Here is a 27,764-nt window from a genome sequence, read left to right as displayed (position 1 = left end):
CGCATTGAAATTCGATATGAAAAATTAAGTAGAAGCATATTTATGTTGTCGTTGTTGTTGTCGAAGTTGTTGTTGTTGTTGTCGCTGTCGAGTTATTCAAGTGAAGCGCTGACGTGTATCCTTCTCATATATTGCTGCTTTATTTTCTTATGGAGGGGCAGGCCCGGGCAAGTCGACGCGTATTTTCCACTAAATATGCGTGAAGCAAACAAAAATAAAAACAAAAAAAAAAAAAAAGGAGTCGCATCTTGTGAATGCAGCGAACTGAAGTGAAAATCGCTGTAATGAATGCGATTTGCTTCGTTTTGAATTACAAAACCGAAATGCGGCAAAGGCAATTTCCCCAAATACGCAAGTAAAATATCAGCATTAATAGTGACTGTGTGTGCGTGTGTGTGTGTGTGTGCGCGTATTAAATACGTTCAATTTATGTGCCCAGGCATTCAATTCGAATTACAATTTGCAATCAATTCCTGTGAAATTGCATGTAGAGCGTAATAATTGATAAATATCAAATAGCCTTATGCCCCCCACCCGATTAGAGTCCAGCTCGAGGCATAAATTTTCCATTTAAAACATAAAACAAGGCTAGCTGCGAAATTTGTATAAATGGCTTAAGGTCTTGCAGTTATGTGCGCACAATTATGAAGCTCTTAAATATCTAGAGTAGAAATTCAAAAGGAACAAGTAAGAGGTTCTAGTCGGGAGCTTCCGACTAGGGGATACCCTCAACCCTCTTCTTCCAACATCAAATGCATATATATATATTCTATTTTAGAAGCTATATGTCAAGTTTGGTGACTCTAGCTCTTATTATTTACCAAAATTGCCCAAAAAACAGGATAGCGATATCGATTTTTATCGATTGCTTGGAAACGGAGTATGTTATCGATTATCGGAAACAAACTCGATCTGCGCAGACACTAGGAGCACCTACATCTAAAATTTCAGTCTCTAGCTCATAGGTTCTGACAGACGGTCAGACGGACAGACGGACGGACGGACAGACAGACAGACGGACATGGCTAGATCGACTCGGCTATTGGTGCTGATCAAGAATATATATACTTTATGGGGTCGGAGATGCTTTCTTCTGCCTGTTACATACATTTGGATTTTGCACAAATATACCCATTTTTAATGGGTTCAGGGTATAAAAATATATTGCATAGCTAAGTAAGTTTTTCATAGATGAAATTTGTTTTTGATCGATCTTTACCATGACAGCTATACGATATAGTCGAGTGATTCGATCGATTCTGACAGAGAGTCGAGCCTAGCTCTAAGACTAAGCGATTAATTGGCTGTTAATTCGACTTGGCTGTTGACATTGATCAAGAATATCTACGCATATATACTACCAGGTATCTCCTGGGCTGGGGCGTGGCAAGTTTGTGTTCTTGTGCGAATTTTGAAGCCGCAAAACAAACTTTCGTTCTGACTCGCAGTTTCCATTCAAGCGCGAAAAACTTTGCGAAAAACTCATCACAAATTGCTCACAAAGATCTTTGAAAATAAGTTTGAAGCCAATTCGCTGGTAGACAAAAAAGTTGCACATTTTCCGCCAATATTCCGCAATTGTAGGTGGAATTAACCAAATCAATGAAACACGTTTTCATTAAGCTCTAATTTAGGCCTTTGCAAATAAGTATGAGTATAAAAGTAGAAGTATAGTTATTTTCTACCGAGGAAGCTTAAAATCTGCGAAAGGTGTTAAACACGATTCACATCATTTTTCATAAAGATTCATAGAAATGAAATTCATTTCACGAAAATTCATGCAACAAATCTTTCCACCAAGGAAGAATGGATTTACCAAAAAGCGTGAAACACTCCTCAAATTAATTTGAGAAAAGATTTTACGGTATATCGTATGGTAAACAATAGAGTTTCATGAAACTGTTTTTCGCGACTTTTCCACACTTGCGCGTGGAATTGCCAAAAATGTCGTCTTAGCGTGCACCTCCATCACATTTGTGCTGTACATTGTACACCAGTCAATCAGTCAGTCAGTCAATCATTCAGTCAGTTAGTCAGTTGGTCAGTTCGTCAATCGATCAGGACAAACAGTTTTATATATATCAATAATGCCGTGATCAAAATAAAATAATTGCATCAGCTACAAGAACTTAATCAAATTTGTGTATTCATTAAATTTTCTATTTGACTCAATTCGAAGCATATTAAAATTTCATAGCATTGATAACATTTCAGTTTGCTGCAGCATTGATTAACTAATTTCAGGTATTAACTAATTTGTTTTGCGGCATAGCATAAATCAGTTGTTAGTTCATTTTGGGCATTGCATGTTTTCTATTAATTGGAATTTGGAATTATTGAAATTCGATTTGTTTGCAACTCTGTAGGAAATATATATATATATATATATGTGTGTGGGTTAGATGTGAGCGGACGCTAATCAACACTGTGCACAAAATCTAATTATGCAATTAGGATGATGAGCAAATGTGCGAAATTAGTTATTTCCGCGCGCACAAAAGTAGGCAACATTAATTTTGTTCTCGTATGTTTACACTTGTGCCAGCGCACTTTTAATGAGCTCACGCACACACAGAAACATGCACACACAGCACACATCGCACCCAGACACACACACACACACACTCACACACACAGCACACACAGCACACACAGCTTTATTATTGAAAGTTTTGCCAACATACGAGTCGAGGGCGCCCAATGCCAAACACACACACACACACACATGTACAGGCACAGCAGCCGCACATGCCAGCATGCAGACTAGCACACACACACACAGACACACACAGACTCATACACACACACACACACACACACACACGCACATGCATCACAACATATTAGCAATTAAAATTTTCTTAGTTAATTACTTTAAGCAGACGACGACACGAAAATACCAGAGCGAAAAATGTCGCAGCAAATGAAAGGCGACAGCACACACACAGGCAGAGAGACAGAGACAGAGACAGAGAGAGACAGAGAGAGAGAGAGAGAGGGAGAGAGAGGGAGGGAGGGAGGTAGAAGGCGGCGTGTGAGCGCTTGCCACGCCCAACGGCATGAAGTGAATTTTATGAAATTTATGCGCATTTCACTAGAAAATTTAATTAGGAAATCTAATTTGCTCAAAAGCGCATAAAAAATGTCGCCCAACGTTGAATGCTCGTTCCCTGCTCGGGACGCCATTTTTGTGCAAAGCAGCTAGCCGCAGTCGCTCTCGCTCTGTATCCGTGTGTGTGTGTGTGTGTGAGCGAGTGTGTGTTTATTGTCAGTGCCTGATGCTGTGTGCGGGTGGCTGGGCAGCGAGGGGGCGGGCTTGGGTTGGAGCTGCGTCTGGGGCTGGGAGGAGACATGCATCAAGTAACCAACAAAATGACTAATTCGTGGCTCATGTGTGAGTCGACGCCCTCTGTATGCGTGTGTGTGTGTGCGTGTGTGTGTGTGTGCCGCATAAACAGTTGCATGGCAAAATACGCTAATAAAGTGGCTGAGTTGTTGGCTGCGCCGCTGGCAGCAGCAGCGACGACAGCGACGACAGCGACAGCTGCAGCGCAGACATATTCGGTTAGGTTGGGTTGGGTTGGGTTGGTGTGGGGCGGGTTGCGGGGAATATTTGCAATTTGCATTAGCGTCAAAGTGGCTGCGTTTCTCTGCAAGTGTGTGCGTGTGCGTGTGCGTGTGCGTGTGCTATTGCCATCTCGCTCGCTCAGCTTGTGCCATTTGCATTTGTTGACTTTTTGCCAGTTTTCTTTTACTTTGTTTTTTTCTTGCACTAATTAGAAAATAAATTGAATTATTTGCTTGAGAAATCAAAAAACAAAAATAATCTAAAATAAAAGCAGGGCGACAGCGAGACAGGCAAAAAGAGTGGGAGAGCGTGGGAGAGAGTGGGAGAGAGGCGGCAAAGAAGGAGCTGAATGTTATACCTGTATTATAAAGTAATTTAAATGGGAATTTAAAGCTGTGCCTCGTGGTTTAGTCTAAAGCAGAAACACGCTACATTTTGCACCCCAAAAAGGCTGAAATTCGATGGGATTAATGGAGATTCTCCAGTCGAACAGACAGAAACATTATATTTTAGAATCAAAGAGGCTTAAGTTTGGTAGAGCTTGATTGGAAAACAGCTAGATTGTCAAGTTAAGTGGTAAGAGGAGCAAAGAAAGTACTAGAAAGTGGCTAAAATGCCAGTTGGTATAGCTGAAGAATCAGCTAGGCATTAGCTCGGTTGGCCCCAAAGCTGCGATGGGTAAGAATTGTAAGAAAGAATGAAGTTAAAAATTCAGCAAGATAGGTCAAGAGATGATAGAAGCAAGGTGAAAGAGCAATGGGAAAAGATGCATATAAGAAATGAATGCCATTCAACTTTAAAGAGAGAGAGGAGAGAGAGGGAGGGGAGAGAGAGGGGAGAGAGAGAGAGAGAGAGAGAGAGAGAGAGAGAGAGAGAGAGAGAGAGAGAAAGATAGCGAGATTGACAAAGACAAGTATAGAAAAATAGAGAGAGAATAGGTGCAAAAGTGTGTGTGTGTGTGTGTGACGTCATGAGCCAACGTGCCCTTGAGTGTCTGAGCGTCGAACCAGCAAACGTGAGCTCGCCTGTTCAAGCGAGCAGCAAGAAAATATATCTCAAATAATAGTTATTCATATAATAATAATAATAGGAATAAATATAATAAAAATTTAAAAAAATAAAAATAATAATAAATATAATAATAATAATAATTAAACATAATAATAATAATTATATTTAAAAAAAGAAATTAAATGGAATTTTTCTTAAAATTTTGTTACTTTCAATCTCACGTGTGATCGTCAAAGGCCGCTTCCCAAACCCTCGCCAGCCACGCCTAAAGTCTCGTCAGGGTTCAAACTTTTTTTTGTTATCATAAGAATAGTTAATATTAAGTAATCATGCTAAGAGTATTGGGCAAAAAGTACAGCCACACCCTGATTAGCCCGAGCAAAGCTCACTAAATGAATTAAATAAAGCATTCAGAACGATTCACTCTGAAAGTTTCTCCACAGAGATTCGCTGTTCATCTCTACTTTCTACTCGGAACTTTGAAGTGCCCAAATGCTGCCCCCCCCCCCCCCCCACACACACACACACACAAAAAAAAAAGGTAAGAGACAAAGAAAGACATTTTATATGTATTAAATTTGCCTTTGCCTGACGTCATTCTGGGCGTCTGCTGCCTAATTGCTGGCAGGCTCCTTCAGCTGTCGCACACCTTGACTGCCCCTTGCACCATACCCCCCCCCCCCCCCACCCCTCCCCTCTCCACGCCCCACTCCCACCCGCGCGTGCTGCTGCAGCTTGGGTGTTCGTCGTAATTTGCGCACTCAATGGAAAATTGTTAATTAGATTCCTTGCTTGCCGTGTGACTTTGTCTTCTTTACCACGTCGTCGTCGTGGTCGTTGTCGTCGTCGGCCATTGTTGTGTTGCCCCTCCCCTCCCCTGTCCACCCAGCACCTTGCGGGTTGAACCCTTTGCCAGAGCTGGTGCCGCGTACTCTGGAGCATGCCCCTCGGCTGAAGCGTTTTAGCCGTAGCTTTGTGTTGGGCTGGGCTGGGCTGGGCTGGGCTCCGGCCACGGAGCTTGTCGGCTCGCAACTAGCAATTGTTTTAAGCCACCTTTCCGCTTCAACGACTCAGCGAACCCAGCGAACTTTAAGTGCAAAGCGTTTTACACAGGAGAAGAGCACAATTTTTGCACTAAACTTTTTGCTCTTTCACTTTTTACCAACTGTGGCGAGTGTGTGTGTCTGTGTGGTGCAATGTGGTGTCATGTGCGCTCAGTTTTTGGTTCAGTGAAATCTTGCAACGGTAACGAGTGCAGGAAATAACACGGATGCGGCAAGCACAACCGAGCAATGAAACATCTGAACATCCGGACATAGAACGCAAGCCACAGTCGGCAACGACAGATTGAACAGCGGGGGGATAGTCGTGGGGGGGGGGGGGTTGAGGATTGTGTTAGACAACGATTAAATAAAGCTACGAGCATTAATTAAACACGACAGAGGCAATTGATTTATCAGCCTCTTCAGTTGCTCAATTTAATCAAAAAAAAAAAAAAAACCTCATTCAATTCTCAGCCAAATGATTTGTGTGCAAGCTGCAAATAAAGTGAAACGTTTACGAATGCCGCACAAAGAGAAATCAGCAAATTAAGAGCTTCACGCTCGCGAGAGACCAGATGGGTCTTAATAGTGAACCGTACGCCACAAAAAACAGCTCAACTGAAAGTTAATATTGCAATATATAAAAAAAAAAATTTATTTAATTAAACAAATATTTGACAAAATTCATTGCCTGACACATAAAAATAGAGAAAATCTTACAAATTCCAATGCCGATTTGTAATTGAGCCCGCAACCAAAAGCCGTAAATTACAAATTGACGAGAAACTAAGTTCTGTGTGAAATTATATGTACTTATATATATAATTTATGTATAATATTTCAATCTTTCTCTAATGAATTTTTCGAAGAAAAAAACTCTAAAGTAAATAATACAAATTATTTCTGATGGTTTAGTTTATGGCTCCATTTCATTTCCCAAATCCAATTTAGTGCAATTTTGAATATATATATTTCGATTTGAAGCATATGTAAATATATACTCGTACTCGTTTCAATAGAAGTGCATGAATACTCTTTGTACTCAGTTGATTATGAATAGATATTCTGAGTATTCTTCACGCATTTGTTCATTTCTCGGATATTTCACTCAAATTATTACAAATCGCGCCATTGCCATTGCTTCCTCCCTATTAAGCGGACACCCGTCCGCACAAGAGAGTATTCATATATGTATATATATGTATTTATTGTTATTAAGAAAGAAGCTCACAGCATGTTGATTGGTTCTACAGGTGGACAACGATCAAAATAAATAAATAAAAATCGTCACAGCTCTACACTCCCCCCCCCTCCAACACACACCCCTTCTCTGATCCAACACACAACACGCTGACGCTCAAAAACAATTCAAGGATTCACTCAACTGGTGCGATGCGAAGTGCGATTGGTTCCACATGTGCTGTGTGTGTTTTGTGTGTGTGTGTGTTTGTGGCGACATGTGTGTGCCTGTGTGTGCTTGCGTGTGTGTGCGTGTGTGTTTGTTTCAATTAAGCGCAGCAGCCGTGGGGCGCCAGGTCTGCAGATGCATTCGCCATGGCCAGCAAATAAAACTTAGACACGCTCCATGGCAATGGCGAGTGAAGGGGCGGGCGGGTTGGGCGTGGCGGCCAGCGAGCGGAACGGGGCCTGGGGAGGTGCAGGCAAGGGTTAAGTCCTGGCAGCAGCACAGCCAAAGCCGAAGCAGAAAAGAAAAGGAAAAAAATGCCAATTAAAATCTTAGCCGGGACAAGTGCATCATCAGGCAGACAAGACAAGGCAAGACAGGGGCGTGGGAAGAGGGGCAAGGCGGTACAAAACGGAATGGAATGGAATGGAATGGAAGGGAATGGACTGGAGCCTTGGCCAGCCTGTGTGGGCACGGGTTGGCGGATTGCGCGACACGACTCGAGTCGAGTCGAGTCGAGTAGAGGGAAATTGCCCCACTTGACGCCTTTGTGTGGAGCTCGTCTTGCTATCGCAAATGGCTCAAAAGTGGCTTCTTTTCTTTATTGTTGCTGTTGCTGTTGTTGCAAGTGAAGAATGCAGGCGTCGAGTGGCTGCTACTAAAATACTTAAGCAGCGCACTTGAGGCCTTCATAAAAACAGAATAGCCAAGAATGTGCTGCCAAGTGGCCAAGTTCGTGCTATACAGAGATTAGAGATTAGAGCCAAGTGCGAGCTCAACGAAAAGGCAATTAACTAGGCTCCGACAACAGCAGCAGCAGCTGCAGCAGCAACAACAACAGCAACCAGTTGAACTGGCATCAGGCTCAACTAGTTCAGCCCATTTGGTTCTAGCTCCGCCACGGAACTGTTCCAAGTTAAATATTTTAAAGCGAATTGGATTTTGATAAAGGATAACCAAAACTGAAACCGAACTAAGGAAAAGGCATCTGTAATCTAATTTTTTCATTGTTTCATTTCTCCACGGGTTCATTACTTTACAATCTCTTTGTCAGCTTTTAATTTCACAAACTAGCTTATTATCGATATCGATATCTCGAGAGATCCTACTTCCTCTCTTGCCTATCGATAGACTTATCATAATATCGATTGTTTACTTGGGTATTCCTACAAATAACATTGCACTCATTACGACCCCTTAAGATATATATAGTCTAGATCGGCATCGACAGCCGAGTTGATATAGCCAGGCCGATGTCTGATCATATGTTCAATGCGAACTGGTCCCTCAGTTTTTAAGCTTTCGCCTTGCAACTTTGCATATGTCGGATCGGAAAACTATGTCATATAACTGCCAGAGGAACGATCGGTCGAGAAGTAGGTTCTTGCATGGAAAACTTTTTTGCTTATCCAGTTATCTTGACCAAACTCGGCATTTACTAGCCAGACTATGCTGCCTGTACCTGAGCCAAATCTTACCAAGATCTTACTACCAGAGAGAAATAAGTTTCTTTGTGACAAATTAGTCTAATACTCGCGATATTTTTCAGGCAATTATTTCTTGGGCGTGCCGAAGATATCCTTCCTTACGCGATTTTCTTTTTTATGTTCGCAGTTCTTTCAAATTGAATTAGTTCCTTTTATTTAAATATATGAACTTTTTGCTGTTACGGCTGTTAGGGCAAACAATTCAATTTATGCTCTCTGCACTATCCCCGCCCTACCCCTTGCCGACAAACGCTGCCCACACGCCCCGCAACTAGCACAAGCGCAAGCGTTCCAATTGGAGTTTGGTATGGTTCTTATTGGACAAGTTTATGTGCGCCTCGCACTTACTTCGCTTTTGTTTTTTATTTTTCGGGCATGTGTGTGGCAAAAGGGTTAAAGCACACACACGCACACACACGCACACACACACACACACACACAGTGACAGGCACATGTCCTCGGGTTGAGGATGTGTGAGATGTATGTGCGTGCAAATTGCGTATAAAAGCGTATGTTGAAAATATTTATTGCCCGTTGCGAATGCAACAAAATGGAAATGAAAATTTCATTAGTTGACTTTTGCCTCGCACTCACACACACACTCACACACACGCACACATGTGTTTCTTTTATGTTTTTTGCTCGCTTGTTTTAAGCTAAATTGTTTATTTTATTAGCAATTTGGAGAATTTATGAGTTGAGCAAACCCGTCCAGCGAGCAACCAATTCGAAATGAAGCTCTGGAATGCCCATTAATTAGCGTGCAGCCTGAGAGACGAAGAGAGCGAGAGATAGAGAGAGAGAGAGAGAGAGTGGGAGAGTGGGAGAGTGCTGCCCTCTGTTGGTCAAAGCGCAAAGGACAGCCTGGCAAAGCTTGCAAGGACTGCATCCGATCCAGCTCATTGCCTACCTTTAGGCGATGCCTTTTATTTTTGAAAGGGTATTTGGGAATACACGCGCTTACCAGGTAAACATGTTCCGGTGCCGCTGAAGCTCTTCAGTTGCGGAAATCCTGCAAAAAAGAAGAACAGCAGAAAACGAGGTTAGAAAAATACGTGATTGTTGGAATTGTTGTGGCAGAAGGCAAAAGAAGTAAAGGTATGCGATGATTATCAATAGCTGTTATCGATATTTTTGCTATCGATATACTTGTAGGGCTATCAATAACTGCTAACTGTAACCGATATATGTTTATATGGTCATATTGGCATTGAAATCATGGACAGTGACAAACGATGTCAATCTTATCTAAAATATCGTGTTCTATGATCTTTTACCTATAAATTATGACAAGAAGCGGTAAAGGCAAATCGATGGTTATCAATAGCTGCTATCGATTGTTATCGATTGTTGTTATCGATATACGTAATCAAAGTTATTTGTTAAGGCAATGGCGACTATCGATACTTTTTGCTAGTTTTTGTGATTGGTATACTTGAGGTGCGAATGTTATTAACATAATGAAAGGAGGCAGCAGACGTAAAAATTGCCGATGGTTATTGGTAGCTGTTATCGAAAGCTATTGATTAATGTTATCGATAAATGTATGACAAGTAGCAAAAGTAGTAAAGTGATTGATAACTGTTTCAATAGCTGCTATCGATCTTTCTTGTTATCTTTTTGTTATCGATTTGCCTAAAGTGTCATTGGTTTTCGAACTATGACAAGATATATGTCATCGATATTTGTAATTGAGTTTTTTTTAGTTCGATATACTTTTAGAATTATTGATATTGAAATAATGACGAGAAGAGGGGAATAGCTATCGATATATATATATATATATATATTACTTATATGGGATTTACATTATTTATGTATGTTTTTCTTGACAAATATTCTCTCGCTAGTACATGCAATTGAAGCTTCACTGTGCTACACACACACACACACACACACAGTGTTTTCAAATGTTTGCTCATTAGTTGCGGCATTTATTAGCCTTACAAAAGCTCTCTAGCAATACGACCTGGCCCTGACCGCGCATCTTCTTGCCCAGACTGACAGACTGCCCCAGCCACAGCCTCTGCATGCTGCAGCCGGAGCAAGCGTCGCAAATGCAAATCATCGAGTGGCTCAGCTTTGCTCGGAACGTCGTGCTGTCCGAGTTGGAGGGTCGACGGGCTGGCGGGTCGTCGGGTCGGTTCCTCGGAGTGACATATCAAAGCAAAATCAAATTTGACAGACAACCCCGCTAATTTCTGCTCGATGTTTCATTGTTTTAAGGCGTTCGAAATGCCTCGCTTTAAAGGGGTTGCGACGCGCACAATCGGACAGGCGGCAGAGGCTGCGTTGGTGCGCTCTTAAAGGGGGGGTGGATTAAATAAAGGGAGGGAGTGAGGGGGGGGGGGAGTGGTAGGGGCCTCAACTGTTGGCTCTTGCTGACGCAATGCGCAAAATGCTACGAGCCCAATAAGAGTTCAACTCGTACGACACGCATGTGTGTGTGTAGCCCCCCCCCCCCCCCCCCCCTTCCTACCCGTCTCCCTGCAGACGCCCCTGCTCACGGCGTGCGATGAGAGCGAACGGAGGACGTCAACAATGCGCACATATCAAACTGGAAACTACATTTATTAGCTTTCGGCTTGTTATCAGGCCCCTAAGCCCCCTAGCCCCTAGGCCCGCCTGCCACCCTGTGGTAACCCCTCCTGGCTGGCCCATGGACTACGTGTTCTGCTGTGGCATGTCAACGGCAATCAACAGCCGCTGCTGATTTACCAAGAATATCGAAATCGTGAAATTCGATATTGCGCGAAATTTCTATAAGGAATTGTGAGTACTTCTGAGTGAGTGCGAGTGAGTGTGTGTGTGTGTGTGTGTGTGTGAGTGCGAGTGTGAATACAACAACAGCTGAATCTGTAAATGGGGAAACGTACAGCTCTATAGAAATGCAAGTGACGAAGTATTTATAAACTGATTAAGGCTAAACAAAAGCTGATATGGGTCGACACGAACCGCAGCGAACCGTCGCTGTTTGCCGCACTGCACGCCCCTTGGTTGCCACACCCCCTGCAAACTGAAGCTTTGGCGAACTTTATAGCTAAACTTGCAACACACACACACACACATACAAACATTTCTAATCGCGACCACACAAAGCGTGGCAACAACAGACGTCGCGTCGTGAGCTCTCAGTAGAGCGCCAATGACCGCGGGTCATGCAAAGTAGCCACAAACAACAACAAATGATGCGTGTGTGTGTGTTGTGTGTGTGTGTGTGCGGCGGCACAAGTGAATGGCAGCTGACAGTAGGTACAAGTTTCGAGTACTCGCACTTGAATGCATTCATCCCATCAAGCAGTCAGCAATCGCACTGAGTCATGACTATTGCCCATGTTTGCGTTTTGTTCGAATCATTTGAATAGTTGCGCATTTTTTGTGAATGCATTCATTTTAATCACACTCAGCTTCTTATTGCAATGAATATAATGTGAATACACTAATTTCCGGTCTTGCTTGCCATCGATACTATTGAATATTTCTCATCTTGCCGAAATTCGTCTTTGAATAGTTTAAATAGTTGCGCTTTTTTAGTAAATACATTCATTTAACTCACTTTCTATCAGTAACATGAACGACTTCTAGGCATCTATCAAGCGCTAAGCTAGTTTAAAATGCAATGAATATATTCTGAGTACACTCATAAGCATCAATGAATGAATATCGCTCATCAGGTCGAAATTTCTGTTTGAATCATTTGAATAGTTATGAATATTTACTTAGAATACATTCATTTAAGTCATTGCTATCAGCGACATGAATAATATTCGAGCGCAAAACTTCATCTTAATGCGATAATATACTGTGAATACACTCATTTTGGTGTTGTTTGCCATACTTATGAATGAATATTCTTCAGCATGTTCGTGTTTGAATCATTTGAACTGTTATACACTGCTATCAGCGTCATGAATAACTAGTATTATGCAACAAATATAATGTGAATACATTCATTTGACCTTGTTTGGCATCTATTTTCGCATGTCTCCAAAATGTTGGAATTTCGTCGAAAAACCGTTTTGAAAATGCAATGAATATGTGAATGCATTCATAAATATTTGATTATCTGCATTTTGACAGTGAATAAGTATAACTATATTCAAATCAAATTTCCTAAGTAAGTGTGCCATTTGAGTGTATTCACACTTGAATAAAATCGCAAGTGAATAAAACTTTTTGCACACAATTATCTGCAATTACCTTAGCAATAATAAAGTTTAAAAAAAAACTGAATGAAATATAACTGAACACTTGCGAGCGAATGTTGAATCAAATAAATACACTCACACTCATTCACATTTGCTGTAACCCAACAAATCGAACAGGTCTGCAACTGTTTGCTCAATGTGCTCAAATCGCTGAGTGGCCACACTTCAAATAGTTATTTTGTTGATGAATACCCACATGAATATATGAATCTATGAATCTGAATGAATATGCGCTGCATAATTAGCAGTCATCGACGGCGAGCAGTGAAAGCAGCTAAAAATAGCCGAAAAAATAACAAAATAAAATAAATTAAAACAAACGAATAAATAAACCATAAAAAGGGGCTTTTCGAGAAACTACGAATATCAAATACCCTTATAGACGGAGAAGACAAATTATATAGTATATCGATTCGATACGGTCTTTCTGAGTATATCAAGCTCGAGGCCAATGATGGGGTTATTTTATATATAAGAAAGTTATTTCAAAAACCTTCCAATTATATTCTTAGCAGACTTTGCTATCGCATCTGGGATGGAAACGGTATGCTTTCACCAGTTGAGAATTGCAAGCGGCAAGTTATGGAAGAAAAGGAATCCAATCAAACCAGTTACATATTATCTTTCAAACGATCATCCCTCTATAATAAGTATATAATAATTTATGTTATTGCAGACGTCTTCTTCTATTTGTTACACTTTCAGTGACAGAATTATAATACCCTCTCTTATAGTGTATAATAAAATCAAATACTGAAGAAAAAAAAACCAAAAGTTATTCATTCGATTCACGACGATTCAAATCGAGCCGCTGAAGAAGCGAAACAGCCAAATAAAAGAGCTTCACAATGAGGCTCAAGTGGCAAATCGTGTTTATTTGCGCTATAAAATTAGCGCAGCGTCAAGCTCGAGCTGTCTGCAGATGTATCTGTATCTGTATCTGTACCTGTATCTGTATCTGTATCTGTATCTGTATCTGTATCTGTATTTGTATCTGTATCTGTATCTGTATCTGTATCTGTATCTGTATCGGTATCTGTATCTGTATCTGTATCTGTATCTGTATCTGTATCTGTATATGTATCTGTATCTGTATCTGTATCTGTATCTGTATCTGTATCTGTATCTGTATCTGTATCTGTATCTGTATCTGTATCTGTATCTGTATCTGTATCTGTATCTGTATCTGAATCTGTATCTGTATCTGATCTGTATCTGTATCTGTATCTGTATCTGTATCTGTATCTGTATCTGTATCTGTATCTGTATCTGTATCTCTATATCTGTATCTGTATCTGTATCTGATATGTATCTGTATCTGTATCTGTATCTGTATCTGTATCTGTATCTGTATCTGTATCTGTATATGTATCTGTATCTGTATCTGTATCTGTATCTGTATCTGTATCTGTATCTGTATCTGTATCTGATACTGTATCTGTATCTGTATCTGTATCTGTATCTGTATCTGTATCTGTATCTGTATCTGTATCTGTATCTGTATCTGTATCTGTATCTGTATCTGTATCTGTATCTGTATCTGTATCTGTATCTGTATCTGTATCTGTATCTGTATCTGTATCTGTATCTGTATCTGTATCTGTATCTGTATCTGTATCTGTATCTGTATCTGTATCTGTATCTGTATCTGTATCTGTATCTGTATCTGTATCTGTATCTGTATCTGTATCTGTATCTGTATCTGTATCTGTATCTGTATCTGTATCTGTATCTGTATCTGTATCTGTTCTGTATCTGTATCTGTATCTGTATCTGTATCTGTATCTGTATCTGTATCTGTATCTGTATCTGTATCTGTATCTGTATCTGTATCTGTATCTGTATCTGTATCTGTATCTGTATCTGTATCTGTATCTGTATCTGTATCTGTATCTGTATCTGTATCTGTATCTTATCTGTATCTGTATCTGTATCTGTATCTGTATCTGTATCTGTATCTGTATCTGTATCTGTATCTGTATCTGTATCTGTATCTGTATCTGTATCTGTATCTGTATCTGTATCTGTATCTGTATCTGTATCTGTATCTGTATCTGTATCTGTATCTGTATCTGTATCTGTATCTGTATCTGTATCTGTATCTGTATCTGTATCTGTATCTGTATCTGTATCTGTATCTGTATCTGTATCTGTATCTGTATCTGTATCTGTATCTGTATCTGTATCTGTATCTGTATCTGTATCTGTATCTGTATCTGTATCTGTATCTGTATCTGTATCTGTATCTGTATCTGTATCTGTATCTGTATCTGTATCTGTATCTGTATCTGTATCTGTATCTGTATCTGTATCTGTATCTGTATCTGTATCTGTATCTGTATCTGTATCTGTATCTGTATCTGTATCTGTATCTGTATCTGTATCTGTATCTGTATCTGTATCTGTATCTGTATCTGTATCTGTATCTGTATCTGTATCTGTATCTGTATCTGTATCTGTATCTGTATCTGTATCTGTATCTGTATCTGTATCTGTATCTGTATCTGTATCTGTATCTGTATCTGTATCTGTATCTGTATCTGTATCTGTATCTGTATCTGTATCTGTATCTGTATCTGTATCTGTATCTGTATCTGTATCTGTATCTGTATCTGTATCTGTATGTATCTGTATCGTATCTGTATCTGTATCTGTATCTATGTATCTGTATCTGTATCTGTATCTGTATCTGTATCTTATCTGTATCGTATCTGTATCTGTATCTGTATCTGTATGTATCTGTATCTGTATCTGTATCTGTATCTGTATCTGTATCTGATCTGTATCTGTTATCTGTATCTGTATCTTGTATCTGTATCTGTATCTGTATCTGTATCTGTATCTGTATCTGATCTGATCTGTATCTGTATCTGTATCTGTATCTGTATCTGTATCTGTATCTGTATCTGTATCTCTGTATCTGTATCTGTATCTGTATCTGTATCTGTATCTGTATCTGTATCTGTATCTGTATCTGTATCTGTATCTGTATCTGTATCTGTATCTGTATCTGTATCTGTATCTGTATCTGTATCTGTATCTGTATCTGTATCTGTATCTCTGTATCTGTATCTGTATCTGTATCTGTATCTGTATCTGTATCTGTATCTGTATCTGTATCTGTATCTGTATCTGTATCTGTATCTGTATCTGTATCTGTATCTGTATCTGTAATTGTACATTATTTGTATCTGTATCTGTTAGCTGTGCTTTTGGGCACGATTCCGCCACTGATTGGCATGTGACGCGGCACAAAATCTAGCATATGATTATATGCTATTTATATAGCATATATACTCACACACACCCACAGACGGGCTCACTCGCTGGCTCAACTACTATTATTATAATTATAATTAGTCAGATTTGAAATTATTGTGAATTTTGTGCATTAAATTTAATTGCGGCTAATTCCGTTGAATGCGCGCCAAACTTTGGTACCATACACACACACACATAGTGGCCAACTCACACACTCACACACACACAGCAAATTAACCCCTTGAGTGCCACTCAGTTGCGTTTGTCAAGTTGCTTTAATTGACTTTTAAATTTGCAAAAAAAAAGAAATTCACAAAAATCAAAGCGGCGCAGGTTGAGTGGGTTGCCGATCGGGGCAGCGCGGGGCCGGGCGGGGCGGGGCAGAGCGTTCGAGGTCGCCTTCTAAAGTGCAGCAGCAGCAACAACAACAGCAGCAACAGCAGCAGCAATTGCACTCGTGTTGGCAACGTCGTCATAAAAATGTTCACACCTCAGACAATGCACACAAGTGGCATGCAGCGGCGGCGGCGGCGGCTGAGGCAAGGGCAAGCGCCAGGGGGCGGGCGGGCGCCGTTTGGGGCACTTGACTGGACCGAGGGGTTGGGGGCGCCGTGGTGGTTGAGGCTAAAGTTGGGCCGCAGTCGCGCACAGCTCGAACGCCTCAGCGAAGGGCGACGAAATTCGTGTGTGTGTGTGTGTGTGTGTGGACGCGCGTGTTGTATGCCCCTTTTTAGAGGGTATTACAATTTGATCATGAAGTGTGTAACACATTCGTATGTATGTATATATATATTCGCCCAGTCTTAAAGCAATAGTTGGGAAAGCTTGCATAAGTCCGTTCTTAAGAATGTCAGTCGGCCAGATCGTACGTCTATATTATATAGCTGATGCCATGCGACGGTTCGATCAAAATTAACATGCCTCTACGAAATATTTTGTTGTTTTCCAGATACGACTTTTGCCATGCTGCTTACTTGTATTCACATCGGACGTATATTTGCTACATTTCAAATGCGTATCAAATCGGTTGACTATATCATTTGGCTTCTTTAGAAATAATTGGGCGGATATTAAATATTCCTGCCTGAGAATGTCTTTGCAAGTGTAGTTTATCTTCGGCGCGCTGAAGATGGCCTTTCGTTCTGGTTTCCTATTGCCGTTACACTTTTTATACCCTGTACGCAAAGTGAAGAAGAGTTTATTGACTTACAGCAATGACTATGTCTGACTATATAACACGGTGACTAGCCTCTAGGCATATTCTAAAGTCACCGTTTGACAGTCACAGCTCATTAGTTACAGTCTTAGAGTCACCTAAGAAATAAACAAAGCCGACTTTAAACCAAATCAATTGGCAAATTACACTGCAAACAGGGTATTGCGCCGTCGGTGTCAGCCATACTCACTTATTACATATTTGCCTTGTTTTTTTAATTTACGTCAACTCAAAATCAAAGCAAAGTCAAAGCAAGTTGTCTGCCCGAGGTCTGGTCTGGTGTCTATATAGTGAAGGAAGTCGGCTCTCGCGTCTATATAGAGACCGCACACATTGCCGACGCGCACAATTAAGAATATTTCTAACAGCCAAACAAACTGGGCCAGCAGAACGATGGGCGGGGAAGGGGAGTAGCCAGGAGGCAGAGGCTATTAGCAAACTGTCTCAAATATCAAAGGGCACTCGCAACTTGTGACCTGACTTGCCTCACTCAGTCGCTGACATGCAGCAATTAGCAGCAGTTCTCTAGATAATTATTATACTTATTATTCTAAATCTGATTACAAAATTCAAATATGTTTTAAACTTTTGGTTAAAGTCATAAATTAAATGGAACTTTTCTTCTATGTCTTCGATAATAACACGCATCGTTAGATATCGATATTGAATATGCTTTAAGCATATCTCGAGGATTATAACAGTTAGAGATACACACTTGGGAAAGCTATCCCCCAATATTATAAAAACCTCATTTCTGCATTCATAACCTTGTGCTTTTCTATGAATAGTTCTGTAAAACTTATCTCTAGCGATATGTTGTCCAATAGTTAGTACCCCATAGTATGTAAAATAAATTCTTGCATAACTTCGGTACTTATAGTCCGATCTTTATGTAGGGGAATGGGAAGAGTGAAATGTTTACAATATTATGAAAATTTGAGGAGAAAATGAGAAACTCTTTACACTTATAGTAAGGGGAAATACATATTTCAAGACTCTCGCTTTTGTCGTCTCTATAATCAATCGAACGGAAAGATATATACACCTTATATAGAAGCTTGCCTCCGCTTGTTGCTTACATTTGCACAAAAACAGGGTATATAAACCTTGGAATTTGGTCTCTCTAATTTGACATTTTTTTTTAAATATTTCCGAATTGTTTTTTATTTTTTTTTTTTGTCACATTTCGCAAGCGCCTCAAAACTATGGAAATTGTTAATTTGAGGCAAAACGTAATTTGCCAAGAAAGTATGCAGGGACGTGACCCCGCCAATGCCCAACAGATGGCGCTTCAAAGTTAAAAAGCTTCTCGCTTTCAATTTGCAATATCAAAGTGTGTGTGTGTGTGTGTGTGTGTGTGTGTGCAAACACATCAAAACGACTGTCACAACAAAGCGACACGAACCAAAGTGAAAATTGTCAATTAAATGACAAAAAAGAAACACTTATCTATGCACACATACACAGTTAGATGCATATAGTATACAAATATAGATATGCACATACACATGCATGTGTACATATGCATGCGTACACATTACACATGTGTATGTATATGGTGGTAACAGCTTTCCGATTTGTCCGCTCGCACATTGTGTAAAAGATCAAAGGCACTTAATGGCCCGACTGAGTGTGACCGTTTGTCGCGGGGGAGTGTGTGTGGTGGGAGGGGGGTGGGGCGCCACTGGGTGGCTATACGGCAGGAAATCCGTTTGGGCTTTTGGCCTCAAACTTGACGCGACTTTAATTGACGAAAGGGGCAAATGGGAAAAATCAACAAAAGTGTAAAAAATCAGCGAGACAAACAACGCACACATACACACACACACACACACAGGCACGCACACAAAGAAGCGGCAAAACAGAACGTAGCAGCAGCAACAATATGCAAAATTAAATAAGATGACGCGAATAAAAAAGCGCCAACAATAACAGTTACCAACATCAGCAAAAGCTGCGCCAAAAGTTCTTTCTCACATTTATTAAACAAATTACGCGAGCACGGCACAAAGCACACAAAATATGCGATAAATAAATACACAAGCACACGCGCACACACACACACGCACACATGTACATGTACATGCATGCACAATTAATAAACGAAGCAAATAATAAGAACAACAATATGCAGTAAGAAAAGAGAAAGCAAGCAATGCGAATGAAATATCGTCCGGAAGTTTCTAACACACAAAACTCGATTTGAACTTTGCGAGCGAGAGCGCAATGTAAAGAGCAGAAGAGCAGGAGAGTGGGAGAGTGGAAGAGTGGGAGAGTGGAACAGTGCGAGTGCGAGAGTGCGTGCGGTATTGTGCACGTTCAGTGTGCGGAAAGGAGTGCGGGCGAGTGCAGGGCGAGTGAGTGGCAAGCAAAGCTTCAATTTGGCACAGTGAAACACTAACAACAACATGCTGAGTGATGACGATGACATTTTAACGCTAATTAAAATAATAATAACAATAACAACAGCATCAACCACAACAACAATAACAGTTGGCACTTCAAGCAGCCAGATTATCTGCCAGCGTGCATGTGTATGTGCGTGTGTATATGCCAATGAGTCTCTCTCTCTCTGTGTGTGTGTGTGTGTGTGGGAGAGTCAATCGTTGTGCGAGCTTCAGTTGCTGCTGCTGTTGTTGTTGTTGTTGTTGCTGCCCGTCTCGCTGCGGTGATATTGCCACTTGCTCGACTTAAGCTCTCACTGCCTCTCCCGCGTTTCGTCGTTTCTTTTGCTGCTGATCCGCAGACAAAGTCGCGATTTACAGTGAGGCAAAGTGCCAAATGAATGGAATTTGAATTTTCAACCGTATCAAGTGCTTATTTTTTTTAATGGTAAGTCGAACACAAATGAATTTAACATTTTTATGTAACATAAGTAAATGTAAAATATGTGCTTAGATTAAAGCTGTACTAATGTACAGCTCTGCTCCTGGGCGAACATCTGCTACTATTTATAACATTAAGGATTTTGTTTTTTTTTTTTCTTTTAACTATTTGTGGAACTTACAACGAATTATTCCAAGACAGTTTAATTATATTTATTTAATTGACGCATTTTTTCGCTTTTGTTTTTGCTTTTGTCTATGCTTCGAAATCTCCTTTATGCACTGTGAATATTCGCTAAGTTTGTCCAACTATAAAACAAAATGATATGACATACACATATTGAGTGGAACACATGTTAAGTTTATAACTTTCTATTTATTTTCATAATAAGACCATTAAACAATATGCTATGTCTCCCGCTTGTAGAAATCGTCATAAGATATTTATTTGCTTTTGTTAATCCGCCATAATTTATATTTGCATATACGTTAATTCATTGCCCCACTGTGGCTGTGTTTGTCGCTTCCCTTTTGCACACTCACACACACACGCACACATACATAGACAGACAGGCACTCACATATAAGCAATTGCCATTGCAATTAGCAGCTCAACTTGAGTGGAGAGGTGAGGGTGCGGGTGGAGTGGAGGTGGAGTGGCTGCAAAGCTGCAGCTTGAGCCGAAGACTGTGACTGTGACTGTGTGTGCGTGCGTGTGTGTGTGTGTCTGTAGGGCTCGTCGATAGCTTGTTGATTAATTTCTTTTTTATGCAAACTAAGCGGCTCGTCGCTTTGTCCGTCTATTGCGAGTGTGTGTGTGTGTGTGTGCGTGACTGTGCGCGTGGTGCAGGTGACAAAACCAGTTGCCGATTACTCGAACTGTAACTGTAACTGTAACAGTAACTGTAACAGTACTGGCTGCTATTTGGCTGGGTTTTTGGTTGATCTGTTGGTGGGGTAGGGGGGGGGGGGGGTGTCTAATGGCTTACCCTGCGCATGCAGCAGCGGGTGGTGCGGTGGCATTGGCATTGCTGACGACGACGGCGGCGGCGGCTGCTGTTGCGTATGATGCGTATGCGCTGCGTGTGGATGGTGCGAATGGTGGTGCGGATGCGGATGCGAATGCGGATGCGGATGATGATGATGATGATGATGCACTGCAGCGGCCAGCTGATGTGGCATAAATGCAGCGGCCACCGCAGCGTGTGCATTAAAATAGGCCATGCGCGAGGCGGCGGCCATTGTCAACTGTTGTTGTTGTTGTTGTTGCTGTTGTTGTTGCTGTTGTTGTTGTTGGTGATCCCTAAAATGTTGTTGCTGCTCCAATGTTGCCAAGCCGCCAGCTGCTGTTATTGTTGTTGCTGCACTGTTGTTGTAGTGCGTCGTGTTCACTGCCGCTGCCGCTGCCTCTGCCTCTGCTGTTGTTGTTGTTGTCTTTGGCGGCGTTGGCGTTTCGCGCGCATTGTTTGTTGCCGTTGTTGTTGCGGCTGTTGTTAGATCGGTTGCTGTTTCGCATGTTGTTGCCGCTGCTGCTGTTGTTGTTATCATTGTTGGTTTTGTGTCACATGTTGCTGTTGTTGTTGTTGTTGCTGCCGCCGCAACGGCCAGGCCGAGCAGCTCTTGTATGGCAAATGGCGAACGCTGCGGCATCGCGCGCGCTCCCTCTCTCTCTCTCTCTCTCGCCCGCTCTCTCTTTCCGCCTCTCTCTATCTCTGTCGCGTCTAATTAGTTATTTGAAACTTTTGCGAATTCGAGTTCGAAAATGCAAACGCTTTCAACTGTTATTTTTGTTTCTGCTTTGAGCTGGCCTGCAAATTACTTAACTGTTGTTGTTGTTGTTGTTGTTGCTTTTGTTATGTTCGCTTTTAATTAAACGTTTGTGAAAGCTTGACCACGCGCGCTCTCTTTGGCGCGCTCTCTCTCTTCCTCTCTCGCTCTGAGCTAATATGCCGGCTGCTCGTGTGTGTGTGTGTGAGTGTGTGTGCTGCTATCTGTAGGCCGGCAACAATAACTATCGAGAATAACTGCACTTAACACTAAAAAAATGATTGCTTGGATTGTTGTTGGAAGCTCGCTCGCGTTTGTCACGCGTGTTATTTTTTTTAATTTTATTTTTGTCGCCTGTCGCCTGTCGCAAAAACACACAACAAATTCGCAATAATTTCCACGTTAAACTGTTGCCTGGCTTAATGTGCAGCAGGAGTTTTGTCGTCGCCATCGTCGTCGCCGTCGCCGTCGTCGTCGTCGTCGTCGTCGTCGTCGTCGTCGTCGTCGTCGTCGCCGACTACGTCGATGCCTGCTCCAGCGTTGGTGGTTGGGACCTGGCTAAAAAGTGTGCTGTGTGCGCGAGAACGGCGGCCCATCCAACGGTGGCATGCAACGTGCACGGGCAACGGCAACGGCAACGGCAACGGCAACGGCAACGGCAAAGGCAAAGGCAAAGGCAACGGCAACGGGATTTTGTTGCCTGACTTGGTCCTTGGCAGCGACGTTGTCAACGTTGTCGCCACTGTCGTTGCTGCGACGCTGCTGCGCTGTCGGCGTCGCTGGCACGCAACGGTAAATCAACACCAGCATCAGGGGCGGCGTCAGTCGACTGCCGCACAGCTAGCTGTGCCGCTCGCACACCCAATGCCATGCAGCGAGCCCGTCGAAGCGACAATTTCCCCTGCACAGCGTGCGAGCTCAATATGGCGCATGTGCGCAGCAGCATGCCGTGCGTGCGAGCAGCACAGCTGCTGTACACCAGCGTTTGGCTAGCTGTGCCGCTTCAACACACGCATTACTTCCAGTTGGCCTGGAAATCTTCCAGTCTTTCGAACAGTTTTCATTGTGTGCGTGCGCAGAGCTGCGCATGTATTGGTGCCCCTTTGCTGGTGTGTGTGTGGTGCCCATTTTGTATTGTTTGTGGTGCTGACCGCCCGCTGCCGCTAACGCTGCTGCGTCCGTTTATGGGGTGGGATCTACGGCAACGACAGCGGCAGCGCAGCGGCAGCATTCGGCTTGTTCAATGAAGGACGCCAATTTATAGCCAAAAAAAAACCGAGTCGAGACTAGCAGGAGTTGTAAAAACTACGAGCAGCAGTTGTTGTTGTTGTTGTTGTTGTTGTTATTCGTTGGTTCGTTCGTTCGTTCTTGTTTGTGGGGCGCACACTAAAAAAGCCGTCTAATTAAAATGTTGCCGAACTTTTGCCATTAAAATGGCCAAAATTAACTGTTTACAACGGCGCCGCTTGCAATAGCTGCGACTGCGGCGAACAGCAAATGCAGCGACAAGTTGCCAGCGCTGATCTCGAAACACAAACACAACAACAGCAACAACAAGCAAGGCAAACTACAATTTGCAACGGTGCTTTTGTTATTCGCCTCAAAGCGCTCTTTTCTCACGCCCATCAAATGCGTCTTTAGAAGCCGCAACGGTAGCCCCCACGCGCGAGCTTTTTCGCCGCAAGTCTGTTAAACAATCGAAATGCCAAAGCTCCAATAACAACAACAACAATAACAATCTTAGTTGTGTGTGCATTTACGACAACTTCGCGTCGCCGCCGTCTCTTTGTCTACGGCAGCGGCCACGCAGTCTGGCGACGCTTAGCGAGCGAGAGAGAGAGAGAGAGAGCGAGCGCCTAGAATCAAATAGCTGGCCGTGGGAGAGCGAGCGATCGAGGCCGCGCAACTGCGTAGCTTGAGAATGCGACGTGGAGTAATTTGATATTTTGCTGCGCAGGTTGTGCGCGCGATCCTGGCCTGGAAGTATGGAAGGATGGAATGTGGAATGGGAAACGTGCATGATTCATGCTGTGAGCATTTTTAATGCGAATTTCATTCGCGCTTGTGCTTCTTCAAATGCTTATTGTTAATTAACTTTGCAATTAGAAGGGCGGGGAGCGGACGGGACAATGCCAATAAGAAATATACAAAATACAATTCGAGGCCTGTCAAAATACGAAATATGTATATTGAATTTCCTCTAAGCTATTTATAATGAGCAAGGCCATGATGATGATAAAGATGATGATGATGATGATGATAATGGATGCTACCTGGTAACCTGATACGCTGGCATAGTTTTCATATTAGGCATAAACAACTTTCAGCTGGCGACCATTTGGCTACAGTCGTGTGTGTGCGTGTGTGTGTGTGTCTGTGTGTGTGTGTGTGTGTGTGTGTGTGTGTGTGTGTGTGTGTGTGTGTGTGTGTGTGTGTGTGTGTGTTTCCATGTCCTTCCCTGTTTGTCCTTCAACTTGCAGCTTTGTTTTGCAAATATTTTGACGTGCGATTCTCACGAACATACCTGAAATCTTCTTTCTTTGTATACCCTGTTCACACAGCGCCAATGGGGTATACTGTGTGTGAGCTACACGCCCATACGCCCATACGCGCACCTTGACAGTTTGACAGCCTTGGGCAACACAGTTTGAGAGCCGTCTGTCCGCTCGACAGTTGCAGTGGGTAAGTTCTAGGGTATTGTGCAGTCGATTGCAGTCGACATTTGTGCATTTGCACAGGGTGCCACGCAAGCACAGGGTGCCTCGGCTTGACAGTTAATGTTGCTGGCCGACAAATGACTCAATTAACGCTTTAGAGCTCAAGTGGTCCGTTTCGAGTGCGAAAGTTGCCCAAAAACACGCAAAGAAGAAGAAGAAGATGAAGAAGAAGAAGCAGCAGCAGCAGCAGTTCGACTTTGAGTTGGAGTTTCGAGTTTCGAACTCGAAACAAAACAAAAAATAAAAAATAATAATACAATTGTTGCGTCTGTCAATGATGTGTCGAGTCTTTATTTATACGGCTTTGTTCAATGCACGAAACGACAAAACTTAATTATGAACAATTAAAGTTCAGTTAGATTTATTTATTTATTCATTTATTGTTTCTATTTTGTTTTTGGGCAATTGCTTCAAAAAAGAGCTGTCATAAAAAAACCTGAAGAGCCGTTGTAAAACTTGCCAAAATGCCATTGTTCAAATGTTGTTATACCCTGTAACTGTACATACAGAGCGGGTATAATGCTGCTGATGCACGTGTATGTAACGCACAAATAACTTTCAGTATACATCTATATACATATATATGTATATATATATACTATTCATGTATCTGGATAGTTCAGGCCACGATCCGTCGGCTTGTAATGCGTTTATCTCGGGAACTTTAGGAGCTAGACATTTGCAAATTGGTATGTTGTTATACGAGAAACGGCTGCACATATGCTCTATACGCATTACAGGGTATCTACCAGTCATGCACGCTAGACTTGCTGTTGTTGTTTCCATTGTTGTGTAATTAAGTTGTTTCGCTTTTGGACATTTGAGCATATAATGAACGCATCTCTCGGATCTTCAAACTCAGCTGCCGGCCATTTTGCTGTTGGCCATCAAAAAAGCACAACAACAACAACAACAACAACAACAACAACAACAACAACAACAACAACATGCAGAAGAGACAGACAATATTATTGTCACACAATTGTTGGCATTGTTGCTGTCTAGTGATTAGTTGAAAGCCCAATTGCCGCACAATGGCAGCTCAATAATAATACATAATTATAATAATAATAATAATAATAATCGAGCATAAGCGAAAACAAGATAATTGAGAAATCAATCAAATAATGCGTGGACACTGTTCGAGCTGAGATACCCTTTTGAGTTTTTATTGCACAGTTAAACTGTGCCTGTGAACCGGTTCCAAAGTGGTTCACAAGTGGCTAAAGACCATTAGTCGGGCACATTCGACCTATTTAGATACCCTGTAGCGACTGGAGCAAATGCTGTGCTTCTTCTTAACTCTACTAATTAGTCTGGAGAATCCATTTTTGCATAACTTCGGTTCTTACAGTCCGATTCATCTGATTTTTTCAGGGCTTAAGAATTGCAGACAAGGACAGACAAAGACAGACAGACATATTTAATTTCGCTTCTCTTGCTATAAAAAGGCCTGTTTTATACATTTCCACAAATCCAATATGCCCGTTTCAATGGGGGCAGAGTGTAAAAATGAGCTAAGCTGGGTTATATAAGGATTGACCAAGTGTATGCTTAAAAGTTAGTTAGGCAACTGATACGAACCAGTAAATGAACCAGTCAATGAACCAGTATCCGAAGCAGTATAAGAATGAGAATACGAACTAGCATAGGAACCAGTATACGAATCAGTATAGGAACTAGTATAGGAACCAGTATAGGAACCAGTATAGGAACCAGTATGGGAACCATGATACGATCTAGCATGCAATCTAGCATACGAACCAGCATATGAACCAGTAAAGCAACCAGTTTAGGACCCAGTATAAGAACCAGTAAAGCAACCAGTATAGGAACCAGTATAGGAACTAGTATAGGAACCAGTATGGGAACCAGTATACGACCTAGCGTACGAACTAGCATACGAACCAGCATATGAACAAGTAAAGCAACCAGTATAAAAACCAGTATTGGCACCAGTATAGGAACCTGTATACGAACCAGTATATGAACCGGAATACGAACCAGTAAACGCACTACTTTACGAGCCAATATACGAACCAATATAGGCACCAGAACAGGAACTAGTATCCGAAATAGTATGTTAGCTAGTATACGAATCAGTATATTAACTAGTATATGAACTAGTCTGGGAACTAGTCTGGGAACTGGTTCAAAAGTTCAGTGCTCACATAGAATGTTATATAAAAAAATGTACAAGTCTTTTGGATCAAGATAAGTTCATAAACCAATATGCCCCAATGGAAAGCAGGGTATACAAATTTCACCAACCGTTAATAAATAGATAATAGTTAAAAAAGAATAAATAAGCAACTGAGGACATTTTGTATTAGCCATTAATTGATGCTCGTCAACAATTAAATTGAGATTTGATTCATCAATTATATAATTGTGCGATTTGTTGTTCGCAACGTGAGAAAATGAAAAAAATGGTAAAGGTAAAGGTGAACGAATTCCAGTTTAAAGAGTGCGAAACAGAGAAATGGCGGAGCTACAAAAGTTGAATAAACTAATAATTGAAAGAATAATTTATAATTCAAGTAATTGAAAGACTTTGCAGTAAAATGAAGCTTTCTCCAAAATCTAAGATGTACGAAAATGGAGCATTAGTTAGTATAGATGTAAGTTAAAGTAGCCTGAAGGTTAGCTGGCAGCGTGGCCGAGTGGTCTAAGGCGCTGGTTTTAGGCACCAGTCCGAAAGGGCGTGGGTTCGAATCCCACCGCTGTCATGTAAGAAAGATTATATTTATTTTACAAGTATTTTCGATCGACACTCGACATTCCTTTACGTTTCATCGTGTAGTCCTCAAAGCCGACTCCCTTCCCTCCGTCCAGGCAGTTTCCCCTGGCACTGATCCCATCGAACTCGCAGACTGCATGAGCTTTAGTTATAAGGTTTGGTATATAGATTCGCTTAAACAAAAGCCTGTCGATTTTGCTTAGGGTATTGAATATTTCCGCTCAAAAGCCATAAAAACATAGTTGCCAAACAATTTTCACAGCCGGAATTAAACGATTCCCATTCTTAACCTATACAGCTGTCTGTAGGGTATCTGTTAGTCGGGCGCCTGTTTTCTTTTCTGCGAGCGTATTTCATAAGATTTGCTTTAAATTTGCAAATTTCAAAGAAAATTCATATAGTTCTTTTCTTTCCTTCTCCTTTTTTTTCCTTTTTGGCAAACGTGTGATGCGCAGAGATGGCGCCACTGTGCAGTTTATGGCTAATTTTGCGGCTGGTTTGTGTCTCGGCTAAGCC

General features: G+C 41.6%; 1 protein-coding gene and 1 non-coding gene across 2 annotated transcripts in view; one reads left to right on the top strand and one right to left on the bottom strand.

Moving 5' to 3' along the window:
• Positions 1–21,674, bottom strand: part of LOC115768912 (homeobox protein aristaless) — a 56,226-nt gene extending 34,552 nt beyond the window's left edge. Inside the window, exons 1-3 of the mRNA XM_030713641.1 lie at positions 21,603–21,674; positions 21,014–21,272; positions 9,479–9,526 (exon numbers count right to left, since the gene is read on the bottom strand). Coding sequence (XP_030569501.1) covers positions 9,479–9,526; positions 21,014–21,272; positions 21,603–21,674 — 379 coding nt within the window. The remainder of the gene's footprint in view (positions 1–9,478; positions 9,527–21,013; positions 21,273–21,602) is intronic.
• Positions 21,675–27,157: 5,483 nt separating this feature from the next.
• Positions 27,158–27,237, top strand: Trnal-uag. Its single transcript has one exon. It is a non-coding gene; the product is annotated as a tRNA-Leu (tRNA).
• Positions 27,238–27,764: the final 527 nt, after the last annotated feature.

This window comes from Drosophila novamexicana, unplaced genomic scaffold (assembly GCF_003285875.2).
Source record: "Drosophila novamexicana strain 15010-1031.04,08,12 unplaced genomic scaffold, DnovRS2.1 tig00002081-arrow-arrow-pilon, whole genome shotgun sequence".
Classification (NCBI taxonomy): domain Eukaryota; kingdom Metazoa; phylum Arthropoda; class Insecta; order Diptera; family Drosophilidae; genus Drosophila; species Drosophila novamexicana.
The sequence above is the reverse complement of the archived record's forward strand: the minus strand, read 5'-3'. Positions and strand labels throughout refer to the sequence as shown.